Source organism: Parambassis ranga, chromosome 2 (assembly GCF_900634625.1).
Source record: "Parambassis ranga chromosome 2, fParRan2.1, whole genome shotgun sequence".
NCBI classification, from domain to species: domain Eukaryota; kingdom Metazoa; phylum Chordata; class Actinopteri; family Ambassidae; genus Parambassis; species Parambassis ranga.
Window position 1 is genome coordinate 34,193,942 of NC_041023.1, and position 15,394 is coordinate 34,209,335.

Below are 15,394 nucleotides of genomic sequence, written 5' to 3' on the forward strand. Positions count from 1 at the left end.
TCCTATCTCCTGCCCTCCAGCTCTCCACCACCACCAGGTCTAGACCCTGGGGGGATCTTCTGATCCAGCAGCCTCTCCTCTTGCGTTTTCCCCCCTTTTCGGATGTGGTCTTCACAACAGGATCTAGGACGGCAATGCACATTCAAACTTTGTACTTGATAAATCTTCTCATTCAGTTCGCTGAGTCTCTCATGATTGAAATATACACTACCATTCAAAAGTTTGGGGTCACTTGGAAATGTCTTTATTTAAAAAAAAATGTTCAATGAAGATAACATTAAAGTAATCAGACATACAGTCTAGACATTGGTAATGTGGTAAATGACTATTCTAGTTAAAAAATTTTTAATGGAATATATACAAACGTATACAGAGGCCCTTTTCCAGCAACCATCACTCCTGTGTTCTAATGCTACATTGTGTTAGCTAATCGTGTTAAAAAGGCTAATTGATGATTAGAACACTCCTGTGAAATAATATTAGCACAGCTGAAACTTTTTTGTTTGAAAAATAAGTATGATTTATGTTTGTGTGTCAACATCACAGTGGGATGTCATATTCTACAAAAACACTTCCTTCAGCTCATAGGTTATATTAATGACAGAAGCCAAGTGATTTCTTCTTGTAATTATGAATGTGCTGTGACAGTGTTCATACTCTCCTCTGATCTGATACAACAGTAATGTCACAACATTGTGGTAGAAGAGTTCAGCAGAGATGTCAGAGTGTCTGTGCTGTATATTCATCACACCATGCAGCTGATACAGCTGTCAGGCTTTGTATTAACAGTCAGCTGAAAAGGTTATCAATTCAGATTAGAGGACAGACCTAACCTTATTGATTCCAGAAGAGGAGACACAACAGCCAAAAGCTGACTATAAATAAAAATGAAGATGTATCTTGATAATGCTAGCTATTTGAACCCTGTATTTAAGAGAGAACTGCTAGCCTGACCAAGCATGTCCTATTTTTGTGCCTTAGAAAGCTTTACTGCCAGGTTCTGAGTTAAGCTAACCAGCTGCTTACTGTAGTTTCATGTTTTGCATTTAAATCTCACACACAGTTTAACAAACAACAATTAAAATGCATTTTTGAGGTGACTATAGACAAATGTTTAGTTTTGTGACAATGCAGTAAGCAGATGCAATTTTATCCTTTATGTTTTTATTTTGTTTAAGTGTGAAAACGATCCATTATACCTTTCTGGCCTCTTGACTTTTTATTAGTGGAACAGTGGCACTTCTGTCACTGTACTGTGGAAATGACTAGCATGTAAGCTGCATGCCGTCACTGTACAAGAACTTATAACTCTGGTCTAGATCTTCCTGTCAGTACCATGAACTGTGTGAGGATGCATCTGTGATTATAATGAGCGATTAGAAGACATAATCAAAAGTAAAGCATTGATCAAACCCAGAAAAGGTGTGTAGAAGGAGAGGACATTTCTTGTGGATATACAGGTAAGTAATTGACTATTTCTTGTACACACTTAGATCAGATGTTTATGACAAAATATTGGGAGACCTTAAGTTGTAAATATTTGTGTCGCACAACAGACCCATCCTTGATTAAAATGATTCATGTGAAGAGGTTTCAAGGCATTCCTATGTCAAAGGTACGTTACAAGATGCAGGACTCAAAGTGTGTAAAAAGTCAACTGAATGAAGATTTGAATGTTATGTCTTTGGATTGAGAACTGACAACTGTCAAGGCCAGGGGTGGGCAATTATTTTTTGCGAGGGCCACATACTTCCATAAGAAAATCAAAGGGCCACATTTTTTCATAAATAATAATATAAATTGTAGACCACTGGCACAGTATCTACCTTTATAAATATGCTCCTGTTACATTTTCATCATTGTAAGAATCTTTTGCTCACTTTCTGCTCACTCCTCTGTCCTCTCTGTGTGTGTCCATGTCTACTTTGAGTGTGTGCTGGTTGTATGTTGAAACATACACACAGTGCAGAGCAGCACAGATGATGTAAAGATATTTTTACAGAAGAAAACCAATAGAGTTAAAGTAAAAATTAAAGTAGCAAATCCCAGAGTTCTGAAAGTCGGGCAAGATCTGTACTTTTTAAGAGCAGATGACAATGAAATATGTCGGCTGGCAGCACCGCGGTAACATCTGAATGCGCCGTGGACTTTCTGTGTGCTTTACCGTACATTTCATAGTCGCGCAGCATTTTTAAAGTGTACACAGCATGACCGTGTCTCTCCAGAGAGTAGATGAGATGACGCAGTACAGCAGCGTGGAAGAGACCAGGAGGGTTGGAAAGACGTTACCGGTAATGCCGTGCTCAACAGCTGACTTTTGCTGCCCATGTTTAATATTGTGTTTAATATTGAAGACGCAAGCAGGCCGGGTATGGCCCGCGGGCCGTACTTTGCCCAGGTTTGGACAAGGCTATGCATGCAGAAAACACAGGGCAGATTGACCAAAGGACAAAAAATACTAAGACACAAACTAAATGTCACAGACAAAATCATCTCTCAGCCTTCTTAGCTTCCATAGTTGCCTATTGACATCTCTGGGTTTTCAATACAAATTTGTGCTGCAGGGTTTTATTTATGTCAAGGATTGAATTATGATTCATAATAGTTATCCCAGAATTCCATGTTATGATAGCTGTCCAGGCTCATCAGATATCTACATCCTGTTTCGCAACACATTATAGTTTAGGTGGAAATATTCCAACTTTGCATCAAACCTTTATGGCATATTTTTGGTTCAAGACAAGCATAACTCAACAGAACAATTTATCTATTACCACTCACATAATCAGCAGAAAAATGAAAACATTTGCTTTAAAATTTCAACCACTATTGTCAGTTTGTGTTATGAGCTGACAAAAAGTAAACATTCTCTCAGTAGCTTGTCATGTAGCATCTCATGTAGCATTGACATGTTTCAGACATGATCACAGACACAAGCTGCTTTTCTGCTCTAGTCAATGAGAAGTTTGTGCAAAGAGGAGGACTATGCATTCCTAGGAATGTCAGAAAGCAAAAGAGAAGGGCCAGAAGCAACAGCTTCTTTGGAGGACGACTGGAGACACAAAAAGGAAGAGAGGGTGAGATGCATGAAGGAGCTACCAAGTGTGCCAAAATCCAGCATTACACGCTGGATTTTGTGATGTGTGTGTGTTCATGTATGCCAGGTCCGATGGCAACTGGAGAGAGAGCAGCAGGAAAAAGACAGACAACGAGAACTAGAGGAGAGAAAGAAGGTGAACACACACACACACACACACACACAAACACACACACTAATGAGTGACACACTCTACAAGTCTGTACATGTGCAAAGCAAACAGCCTCTTTGGCACAGCATGAAGGTTTCAGCTAAGTGACACCAGTTTAGCCTTCAACAGCTTGTTTCTACGGAGACCACATGCTTGCACACACACACACACACACACACACACTGCACCCAGCAGCCAAGCAGTAGTAACTGAAGCTGATTGCTGTAATGACAGATCATCCTGGCTGTCAGCACTAGTTACAGGAGTCAGACTGAAGGGAAGAAAACACTTGAGATTTTTGGATTTGTAATAGGGTTAGTTGATTTATGTTATTTCATCAGAGACGCTTTTACACACCATTTCTGCAAAGGTCCTATGCCAAAGATTTCTCCTTTTAACGATTAGCATATGTCAGCCTCTGTTTTCTTTCTATTTATGTTTCCTCCTGTTAATCTTTGGAGTCATTACTCACATTTTAAGATGAGTCCTCAACATTTCGTGAGACCAGGCTGTTATAATCAGTCTAATGGAAAGAGCGGGCTGAACAATCAGGCAGACAGGCAGTGGTGTGACGCCGGATCGATCGGTGTTAATTTACCGTTGAGGTTCACTTCATCGCTCACGGCAAAATCAGATTCACTTCCATGGAAATGACAGACTGGGAAACACAACTCTGGCTGTCTGTCAAGACTGCAGGGCTTATCAGTCACTTTCAGCCTCGGTCACACCTCACACACACACATTTCAGAAAACAACGTATACATACTGTGGAAGCATTCTAAATAAAACAGCACACACACAGACGTAAAAACAGATGGACATGGAATGCATACACACAGCAGATGTGGGTGCTTTGAGAGCCGCCCCATTTCTGACAAGAGTGTGAGAAGGTCAACAAGGGACATGGGCTGCTGCTCTCAGTGTTTCCGCAGGAAACGGCAGGAAGCTGATGACATCTACCCTAATAGCCAGGACAGTCACTCTCACCTCAGTATGGAATGTACTTTCCGCTGAACCCTAACTTAACCCCAGACACACACATAAACAAGATACATAAACACATGTACTCAGTGACTTATGAGTATGACCTTTGACGCATGCACAGTAAAAAAAAAAACACATACAGTTGATGTGCACGCGCACACACACACACCTCTGGATGAGAGGAAATTCACACTCACGCTCGCTCACTGGTAGAACACTACAGAATACCAGCAACACATTGTAAGGTTTCACTTAAATTACAACAAATTAGACCAAAGTATGCAGACAAAATGAAATAAATATGATTTATGTGTATTTTAAAGCTGTGTAAACAAAACAAAAAAGCAGGAAAAATATATGTTGGTTTCCGAGGAGATGGACTCAGATGCTGCCAACATGGTGGCAGTCAGAGCTTTCTGCACAGACTTAAGAAGGATTTGTCCCTTTTTTTCATTTTTAATACAGTCTATAGAGTCCATCGACCGATCAATTTGGCTCTTTGGGAAACTTTTATTAAGCTTCTCGTGTATTTAACTAGCATTTGCTGACATGTTGCAACTGATATTCCACTTACAGCCCTGCATGTCTTAACCAGCCCTTTTGTAACTTTGTTTCTGTCATAAGCAAACACAGATGCAGCTTCACCTGTGCAGGCAGGTTATATTTACTTCAACCCGTCTGATCAGTACACTGACACAGACGCCCAGATGGCTAATTTCCCCCACAATGTTGTGACTGGATCAGCAACAGAAAACAATTGCCCTCATTTATCAATTTATCAGTGATCGGCAATTAAAGGCAAATTGTTTCAAGTTCGCTGAAGACAAATAAATGTCATTTTTTTAACGGTTCACATGCTCGTTTTCCATTTGAAAGTGTGTGTGTGTAATAATTTAATTGCTTTCACCTTCACTCTGCAAGTCTTACTCTTCAACTGACATTATACTAAATCTCTCCCCCTCTCACATCAACGTCCTGCACACATTAGAACTCACCACACACACACGAGAAAGTTATTCCTAAAAGCACAAACAAAGACACATGGCAGGAAACTGGCTCTGGAGAGGTCAGGGACATGTGCCAGCACTTTTCACTTCACACACACACGCGCGCCTACATTAGGTTCTGAGGTGCAGCCCAAGCAGAATGTATGCACCTTTTATCAGTGTATCATGGGAACTTTGTAACCCTCAATATAATACTGCAGAGCTTTCAGCGAAGGACTGTGGGTGTACTTTAAATCTGGTTTGGATTCTTGTGTTTCAGGAGAAAGAGGAGCAGTGGCGCGCTCATGTTGCAGAACTGACCTCCACCCAGGAGAAGACTCTGCAGGACAGACTAACAAGACTCCGCAGGTTCAGGGTGAGCCCAGCAGACAGACACAGATATCATAATCTAAGGCTTTGGACTGACTCTGCTGCGGCTGCTATCGTTTGACATGCCTGTCACACTAAAGCTAACTGTCTCAGGTTTTACACCGCAGTCTGTCAGCTTCAGCAGCCACAAGGCTTCTAAGGTTTCAAAGCTGCTGCAGCACAGAAAAGTTAAAAAAATAGTTTTTTTTTTATAAACTACACTTTTTATGAGACACAGTGGTTTTTTGGACGTCATCATCGAATTACAGACTGGTAGCAGGTCAATGTCATTGATCAGGTGCTGGTTAAAAAGACTTGTCAGTGGGTCTTCAAGTGAAATTGATGCTTTGAAGTTCATCCATATCTAAGCTTTGGTCTGTTTTACTGGCATCTATGCTCAACTCTCTCCATCATCCTTCCTGCAGGAGTTCCAAAGAAAGGTGTTGGAAGAAGAGGGAATGATAGCTGGACTCACAGTTGACCAACTCCTCACCAGGATGTAGATACCGTCTATGACCAGACCCATTCTACATCGGTGCAAAAAAAAAAAAAAAACATGTTAGCAACAATAACAATGGTAGACAACAATGGCGATAGAGCTTCATTTGCGTGCATTGCTTGTAAATTGTATGTTTAAAAAAGCACTGTATAAAGCAGAGAGCATAATGAGAGACACCACAGGGTTATATAACATTGTGGTGTTGCCTGTGTTTACCAATATGAAGGAATTGCCACTTTAGGTTTAATGCTCGTTTGTGAAAACATTACAGCGTTGCTAAAGGAACAAAATAATACTAGGATTATCGCCTCCTCCATGTTTGTGCAGACTAGAATAATACATTGTATCATGTGTAGTTAAAACTAATAAAATGTGACTGTAATTCTCACTATGGGTTATAAAATGAGCATCCTGTTAGATATTTGTCTGTCATATTTAAAGCAAGAATTCTTCAGTTACAGACTAATATGTTTTGCTACTTTACAAAGACTTTGACTTTTTTTTGCCAACAAACTAGAGATTACAAATCTGGTCAGCAAAGACAACCAGGGTCGAGTACAGGGCCTCAATTAAGTTAAGATTAGGTAGAATTAACATAACATACAGTTAGAAATGGAAAATAATCCCATACCAACTCATCCTTTGAACTTTTTGATGCCTGCAAGCCATATTTAGTCCATAAACCTCATTTAAACAACATCTCCAGTGGATATTTACTCTAAACCTTACACGCCTTGAGCAGATGAGTTATGTGGTTTCAGGCTCTGAGTGATTTATCTCAAACATAGATCTACAACATGTGTGAGTCTGTATCTGTGAATGACTTTGGATGTGAATGTGTATATGTCTGTGGTTAGAAAGGCCATGCTTTATTGATTGTGGCTCTGTATTTGCCTCTATGTAACTGTATTCTGTATCTGTGTAAACAGTGCAGTTAGAGGAAGAAGACAAGGTCAGAAAATGGGTAGTGACAATAATAAATTTGAGACTTGAAGAAAAAACAAACTCAGATGGTGAGTGATGTAAACACTCTTGTCTTGACCAGTGTTTGGTTCCCATGATGTTGTTATATCACTGCCAATTCATATGTAGGTTGGGCTGGGTGTACAAATATCACAACTTTGACAGTGGAGAAAGGCTCCAGTGCTATGTCTCAGCTGTAGTTGGCACCAAGCTAAAACTTATACTAAAAGAATAGTTTTACATTTTAGGGAAAAACTAAACAGAGAGAGGGGGGCCTGGTTGCTATGGTTCCTGGTCGATGAACAAACTAGATATCTTTTATCACAGTGCATCACAAGCAGGGTCCATCCTTCTCCCCTCTAGTGACTTTAGCTTAATTCTGCGCCTACATTTGCTTGATTATATCCACCAAATGTGACACATGGTTAAACAGGACATATGAATGTATGGCCTGACATATGACATTATGTTATTCCTGTGTTATGGAACATATGAGTGAGGGGGTAGTGCGAGCACAGCTTCAAGTTGTTTTGTTTTCTCTGGATGTTTTACCTGTAATTATAGTTGGAGTTGGCTGAAAAAAAAACTACTGGTTAAGGTTAGGCATTAAAAACAGGGTACGGTGATAGGGTAAACATCCTGTTAAAATCATTGATATTGAAACTATGAACAAAGCTTCTGTGAAGAGCCGCTTTGACGCGCTGGGACGCTCCAACCTTTGCCACGTTGGTAGCGTCACACTCAGCCAAAACTCCAAATACACTCAAAAAAGGGGATCAAGAGTGGAGCTGAGCTGGGCCAGGAATCACAGAAGCAGGAAGCTCACACACATGTCACAGAGTGGTCAAGGCCATAATTATGCATAATATATAATTATATATTAGGACTTAATATATAAGTTGTATATAAGTAAAAAAAAACATTCACTCACTGTACAGTTGACACTAGAATGGAACTTACCAATTGAGAGCAGAAGTGAGGCTTTTGGAACCAGCCCCTAGGGGCTGCGGCACACACACACAGAAACACACACACATAGATGCGGCTGGAGAAACATGTTCTGTTTGCAAGCACTTGAATATCAATGTCATGTCATGTTTTTCCGGTGAGGATGAACTGAAATTCTTAGTCCTCTTACATTGCAGCGTGACACCAATAGACTGAACAAACTGATCAGGAAGGCTGGCTCGGTCATTGGCTGCAGAAAAGAGACGTTTGAAGCAGTGGTGGAGAGGAGGACACAGAACAAACTGTTATCCATCATGAATAACCCTGACCACCCTCTCCTCCTGTACTGGACAGACAACGGAGCGCCTTTACCAAAAGACTCAGGCAGCTTCGTTGTCACACAGAATGCTACAGGAAATCTTTCCTGCCTCACGTCATCAGACTGTACAACACCTTATCTCTGTGCCAGAGATAACACTGACTCACTGCTGTAAGGGACAGATTTTGCACAGGTTTGAGGTTTTTAACTTTCAAATTGCACACTGTTGTTCTTGTATATCATATCATTTCACACCAAATTGCACAATACCGATTTAGACTTATATGTATATAAGTAAATCATGTTTATACTGTTTAATTTTTACTGTTAGAGGTATATTTTTTATTCTTTGGTATGCTTGAGTGACTGTTTTTTGCTGCAGTGAAATTTCCCAGCTTGGGATGAAAAAAGTATTTTCTATTCTATTCTATTCTCTACACTTGTTAGTAAGAGTTCAATATGCAAACATATTGATTCAAAAAAATCCCTCTAAAATCCTTCTCAGCCAATAAGATTATTATTCTTAAGATTAAGGAGTGTGTTGTTTCCAACTGTCTCTTTTGTCCACTATTTTTCTTAGAAGAAAGGAAGGTGGGAGTAGAAGTGAAGATAAATGAGGTGAAAACTCTGGAAATAGTTGCAGTAATACACACACACACACACACCCTCTTCTCACACTTCAAAGTTAATGTATTTACACAGATGGACAGACAGAAGGGTGTGTCCTGGCTGTGAGCTCTGTGAGAGCGTGGGTGTTCAAGTTCCAGCGTTGTGTGCTGTACAGATATGCATGTGTACAATGTTTTTTCATAGGAAGTGTTTTGGTTATGTGTTTGCATACAGTATGTGCTGCATTAATGCAGGTCTGTTTGGCGTTTGTGTGCATGAAAGGTGAACAAAGTGCTGAGAGAGCTGAAGAGAGAAAGTGATGATGAAGGTGAAGAGGAGGAAAACAGAGAGAACAAGGAGTATAGGAGTGACAATGCGAAGTACAGCAGTGCCTGAGGACACAGACATACAGAAACATGAACCGTCTCCCTCCCTCCAGCCCGCTGTCGCTCTCCCAAACTTTATATTTACTATGTGCCTGTTCAGTATGTCACTGTGAGAATTTAATTGCAAATGTTGACAATGGCAATTTGGATTATTAATTTCAGTATAGTGCTAAACTCGGTGGTGACGTCATAGTTGTGTGACTTGGCTGTATAATGATCACACATATAGGGAGACCAGCGCTTGTTGTCACACGGGTAAGTGGAAAACCAAAGCACACTGTCAACTGAGGTAAGGACAAATTTCCCATTTTTCACGTCAAATTAAAAAATGCCAACTAAATATTTTTTGTAATTGTCTGCTTAAAGACACAAATATCAATTATTTAACATTTGAACCTGTTAGAAGAGAGAGTAAAGTGTGGCCAGACTTTAGTTACAGTGCTGCTTCAAGCTAACTTTAAAATATGGCTAGTATTATCAAATATGGCTGTTTGGGGCAACTTGTCACTTCTTGAGTATATGCAATAATAGACACAGAGAATCTGCTTGTTAATGGTTGTGATTGTTTTTTGAAAGAACAAAGAAAAAACTCACAGGAGAAGAAATTGTCAGGAATTAGACAAGAAAAACAAGAAATGGCAGCGGGAGGAAAGTTGGCCAATTTGTATTCAAGTTCATTGATTAATCGAACTTTTTCTAGCTAAATTTAATTTGGCATAATAATTAAACTGAAGTGTTCTTGTTTTATTTATGCCAAACATGTTTGACGTATGGTGTGACAACTTACCCGCTAACAGGGCAACATGTCACATGTGTCCACCCCCTTTTTAAATGCTGATAAGTCTGCACAAAATAAAGATATCAAAACGAAATGAATACTTTTGTGCCCAAGACTTTGTTCCTTGATTTGGTAAGTATTTTTTAACAATCTGATGAACTATAACATAGAGTGTAAAAAGTGTGACAAGCCCCGGTCTCCCCTATATACTTACAATGTCATCATTTGATTGTCCTGCTGAACAAAAAGTTCATATGATTTTATATATTCTCGCCAATGAAAAATTACACCAACTTAAGTGTAAGAAATACTAAAAAATACATCCTTCCTGATGGATCAGGTATCACATTCACAGATGGTTTATGTGATTCCCTCCCAGACTGTGGGCAAGCACAGACAGACCTATCCTCATCCTCCTCCTGCATCTCGTTGGATGGGAGAACCTCAAACACTTCTGGTACACATAGACCTTTGCGCAGCAGGTACTTGTGCTGTCCTGAGCCCTTATTGAAATATCAATGTATGTATGTGTGATGATGTGTTGGTTTTGTGTAAGAGTTTCTGACATACCATATTGAAAGGTGGAGGTATTTCACTCTTTACTTCTAATATCACACGTTCGGATGAAAGTTAGAAAGTAGGCAAATCAGGGCAGGCCGAGGATTAGCCAGAGGCAGCAAACACAAGCACAGACACCAACAGCAGAATTGCACCACACAATGCTATGTGAAACTGTTCTATCAATATTTGCTGGAGTACTGTAGATGTGTTGTTCTTCACGATAGCACTGTTATGTACTATATATACTGTTCTTTACCTGTATACTGCACTTATACAGCCTATATCCAATAGTTCTATGGCATGTCATTTTTCCTACATCCTGAATTAAAGTCAGAGGAAAAAATGTGCCTCTGGTCTCCAAGAATGGGGTATTTAATAACTTTTTTTTCTTGCACACAAGTGCCAGTGATCCTCTGTGACAGCAGCAGACAGCAGTCAGTGTGTGTGTGTGCATGTGTGTGTGCTCAGAAGTCAACAATGATCTCATCTTAGAGCCCTGTTAAATTAATTAATGTATTGACTGATGGGAACCAACGGCTGACGGCTGACATCGTCTGAGAGGTGACACTTGTTATCACATGAATCATCTCCATAGGGTTCACACACGTCCTTCTGCTTTCTCTATCTCACTCATCTCAAATTTTGAGCCTTAATGATCTGTTTCCAATTAACTTCATTAGATGTTCCACCTGGAGCATGACACAACTTTTCCAGTCATTTTGTTACACTTTTTATTGACATACATGTCAATCTATTGTTTTTAGTTATATTTAGACTGATGTAGAATTCACTGGATTAGGCTGGTAACCCATTTTTCTGGACAGAAAGACAATCAGGTTCATGTGATTTCCCACGTGCTGCTGCTGCATAAGGTCCCAGCTTATGTTCTGCAGCTCATGCCTCTAGAAATCCAAATATTTACTCACTGAGATTTTTTTTCATATGGCCTGACTGCAGGCTTCAATATACATTGACTGTCAAACCTCCATCTGTAATCCTCTTTACAGGCACATGCATGCTCTGCAGATCAGACACAAATCAGACTGATGAATACAAAAAGGTTAAAATCTGGATTTAGAGAAGCTGATGGGATGCATCCAGGGTGGTTACATTATCAATCTGTTCACAGTGCTTAGTTTTTTTATAGAAAACATTTAACCAGGCTATGGTCTGATTTTAAACAGGCCTGGCAAAAGTTTGCTGTTGTCTGCACAGGCTTATCTTAATTATAAACGCAAGGAATGTGCATCCCATAATGTTAAACCCAGTATGCTAGTTTGGACGGATGTGTTTACCACCACCCACAACTCAGCAGCTGGCTTTGATTATGATCTTAATGTTAGCATTATGTGAGCAGCTTGTGACACTGTGTTGCTCATTCTATACATGTCAGGGGTTTCCACCACCCTGCATGCTTCCTCTGCTATTTCTGCCCGGTCAGCTATTAGCACGCCTGCTAACTGTGTGCCATGAAAGGATGGGTATAAACAAGTAAACATATAATACAATCAGGAAAGAAAGATGATTTATACAGTTTCATTTCCAGCTGCTGCCCTGTGAGCTAACCACAGGGCTTTTCTGTTAGGGCAACTCTTTGGACTTGCTGACTCCTTTTCCACTGTTAAATTCCTTTAAAAACATTTGTAAGTCAGCTAAAGAGCAACCTGCTGGGGAAACATTTGAAACAGTTAACACACAGCATACATTGTGAAAGTCAGCAGTTCAGATTTACTAAATTACTCATTGTAGAGCAGTAAGCATTCACTACATACCTGAGCACATTGGCGTTCATCCTCTGTCAAAACTCTGCAAAGGTTGAAGAGGATTTATCTTTTCTTACAAACACTTCCTGACCAAAGCAAAATGGTTCCAACATTCTACAGCCACAAACAGGAAATGATGTCACAGTGTTCCCTTTGATGACATCAGGAAAGTTCGGGGAGCATTCTATGTGCACTTAAACACTGAAAATCTGAATGACTGAGGCACAGTTTCCAGATTCAACATTTCAGACATAATTTAAGGTGTGTTAATCTTCATTCTTAATAACAGAAAGGAAAAGACAGCTGCATTGTACACAACACCACATACACACATTTACTTGAGAAGATTAAGGTTTTCCATCATGCACATCATATGACATAAAAGCATGACCAGTACCACATATTGCCTATAGCTATCTTTGTTTCCAGCATAAATCCGCTTTTATTCATCATGTAATATATAATAATAAATTGCAACAATGCCTGCCATTTTGTGAATAACTTTGAGGGGATAATATTGCACAGCAATTAGCATGAACATGATTTATTTTCCTACTTTGTACGTACTAAACTGAACTCCACAATACTGATTCAAAATGCTGCTGAGAGGTAGATGTTTAACCAAGGAGAGTGATAAGATTTGATCACTTTACTCAAACCTTTAGCCCCCAAGACTTCCACATGTAGGAAAGACAGAGTAGGCTAAAAGCAGCCCATCCTCACCAGAAAAATGCGACATGATATTTCAGTTCTTTAAATTGGAACATTTCCTCAGCTGCATCTGTGTTCATGAGGGCGGGGCCTCATCTGGATGGCGACTGCCAGACAGAAGCTTTTTCTTGTAAAATGTGTTGTTATGAATTTGTGTTTAAAGAAGACATTCTTTCCTGTTTTTAAAGTCTAACCTTTATGCCACATCTAGCCACAACAAAAAACTAAACTTAAGCTTGGGTAATATTTGAATGATGTCTGACAGTAAGATCATATGATCTTATCGGTGTAAACACAACATAATGTACTGTATGCCAAAGGCAATGCATACATTCCATTAGCATATTTGTGACCATGTGTGGATGTATTGACCAGATGTGGCATTTTGTTCAGGAGGACATGTTAAATCAAAAGAGGAGTTTTAAGCTATATTGAGCATTCTGTGGTCACTAAATGGCAGAAAGAACAATAACGCTTATATACCATTTGTGTGTCCTTTAATTTGGCGTCCAAACCAGGGCATCCTTATGGAACATTCCACTAACAAGGAACCAAAACAACAACAAAAAAGCACTGGAAGTCCAAGGAAGGGATTTTTTTACAGTGTTTTGCCAACATAATAAGAGCATTTTTTTGACCAAAAGTAGATTCATCTTTGCTTTAAGACATAGGACTTTATTGGGACATTCGGTAGAAAAGGTGAGGTGGAAAAAGGCCAGGGGTAAAGAACAGATTTTTGTTTCTGGCAGGATGCATTACTCAAACAGCTGCCATTTTTGCACACCTGATCCTCTGCCAAAAAAACCTCAGGGGATGTGGGCCCAGATGTTGCTTTCTTTACTCTCACCTCATCTGACACTAAAACATAAGGCATCAGCTCTCACCTGTTTACAACTCTGTCCTTTCATCCCTTCCTAGCAGACTTCACTCCCATTAAAACTGTAATGATGGGCCATCAACTAGTCAACTAGTGAGGCATCAGCTCTCACCTATTCAGAACTCTGTCCCTTCATCCCTTCCTAGCAGACTTCACTCTCATTGAAACTCTAACGATGGGCTGTCAACTAGTCCTGCACATGGCCCAGACACAGTTTCTGGTCGTTAACTGACCATTAACCAACTATAGAGATCATAGTCATGTGAGTTCCTGCAAGATCCACCCACAGAGGTCCTGAACACATAAAACTCAGATTCCCAACCAGAATAGTTGCAGAACTGAAGAAGCCACTTGGGGGAGTGGTGAAACGTCTTCAAAAAACAATCCTTGAGTCCAGTTGCCTCGACTTAAACTCTTGGAAACAAAACTAAAACATAAGGGGACTCTACAAGCAGATAATACAAGGACCTTAGATAATGAACAATGTCTTAAAAATATCAAGTGTGAGATCAGAATATATTGGTTTTAAGATGGCAGCAATTTCAATTGAATGATTTTTTTTCTCTTCTGGATAAAAATAATAGATAAATGGGAGCAAACAGATCACACATATTAAAATGGGTTCATAATTATCCACCATCCACCAACATTTCTGCATAAAGAAATTTCTACAACAGCATAAAGTAACCTTAAACAAATAAAGATAAACATTTCTTCTTAAACATCAAGAAGCCTGTATAACAAATAAATCGACACCACAATTTGATGGGTGAACACATTAACAGTCTGTCACTGAATCTTATCTGAGCAGATAGACGTGGTGGTGAACTGGGTAATAATAAAAGAGCAAGTCACAAGGCCTCAGAATTAGCACTGAAGGTGTACAGTATGTCGGCAAGTTAACATCAGACACAGAGCGCTCTATATGGTGTTCCAGGATGGCGCCTGCTCATAAGTGCAGGACTCTGAATACACCTATGATCGAAGCTGAACTGAAATTAAAATTGATTTATGCTAAGAAATTAGCATTATCCTTGGTAATTACTTGTTTGACCAAGTACTAGATAGGTGAATAGACCGACGTCTAAAATTAGTGTGGTGCCTAACGTTTAATGTAGTGCTCCTATCTATGGTATGTTAGCATATTTATTTAAAAGTGTAAAACTCAATACAATAACAATATATTGAGATCCTGCCATACATTGAATGTTGTAAAGGGATACATGTCTTACATCCCTCAGAGTACATGAACACCATGTGGGTTTGTTGAATCTCTTATATTGTACACATTGTAGGCTAAGAGGCTGAGAAGCTTAGACACAGTTTCAAACGGTGTCATTAGTTTATGTACATTAGCTGCTACAGTATAAATAGAACTTATGTTTAGTTTGAC

General features: G+C 39.6%; 1 protein-coding gene across 1 annotated transcript; it reads left to right on the forward strand.

Moving 5' to 3' along the window:
• Nucleotides 1-1,323: 1,323 nt before the first annotated feature.
• On the forward strand, nucleotides 1,324-6,503 carry LOC114445571 (matrix metalloproteinase-2). The gene is made up of 6 exons (XM_028420676.1): nucleotides 1,324-1,460; nucleotides 1,557-1,615; nucleotides 2,955-3,077; nucleotides 3,165-3,233; nucleotides 5,499-5,594; nucleotides 6,013-6,503. The coding sequence occupies exons 2-6, from the start codon at nucleotides 1,574-1,576 to the stop codon at nucleotides 6,088-6,090; spliced, it is 408 nt and encodes a 135-aa protein (XP_028276477.1). The 5' UTR covers nucleotides 1,324-1,460; nucleotides 1,557-1,573; the 3' UTR covers nucleotides 6,091-6,503.
• The last annotated feature ends 8,891 nt before the right edge of the window (nucleotides 6,504-15,394 follow it).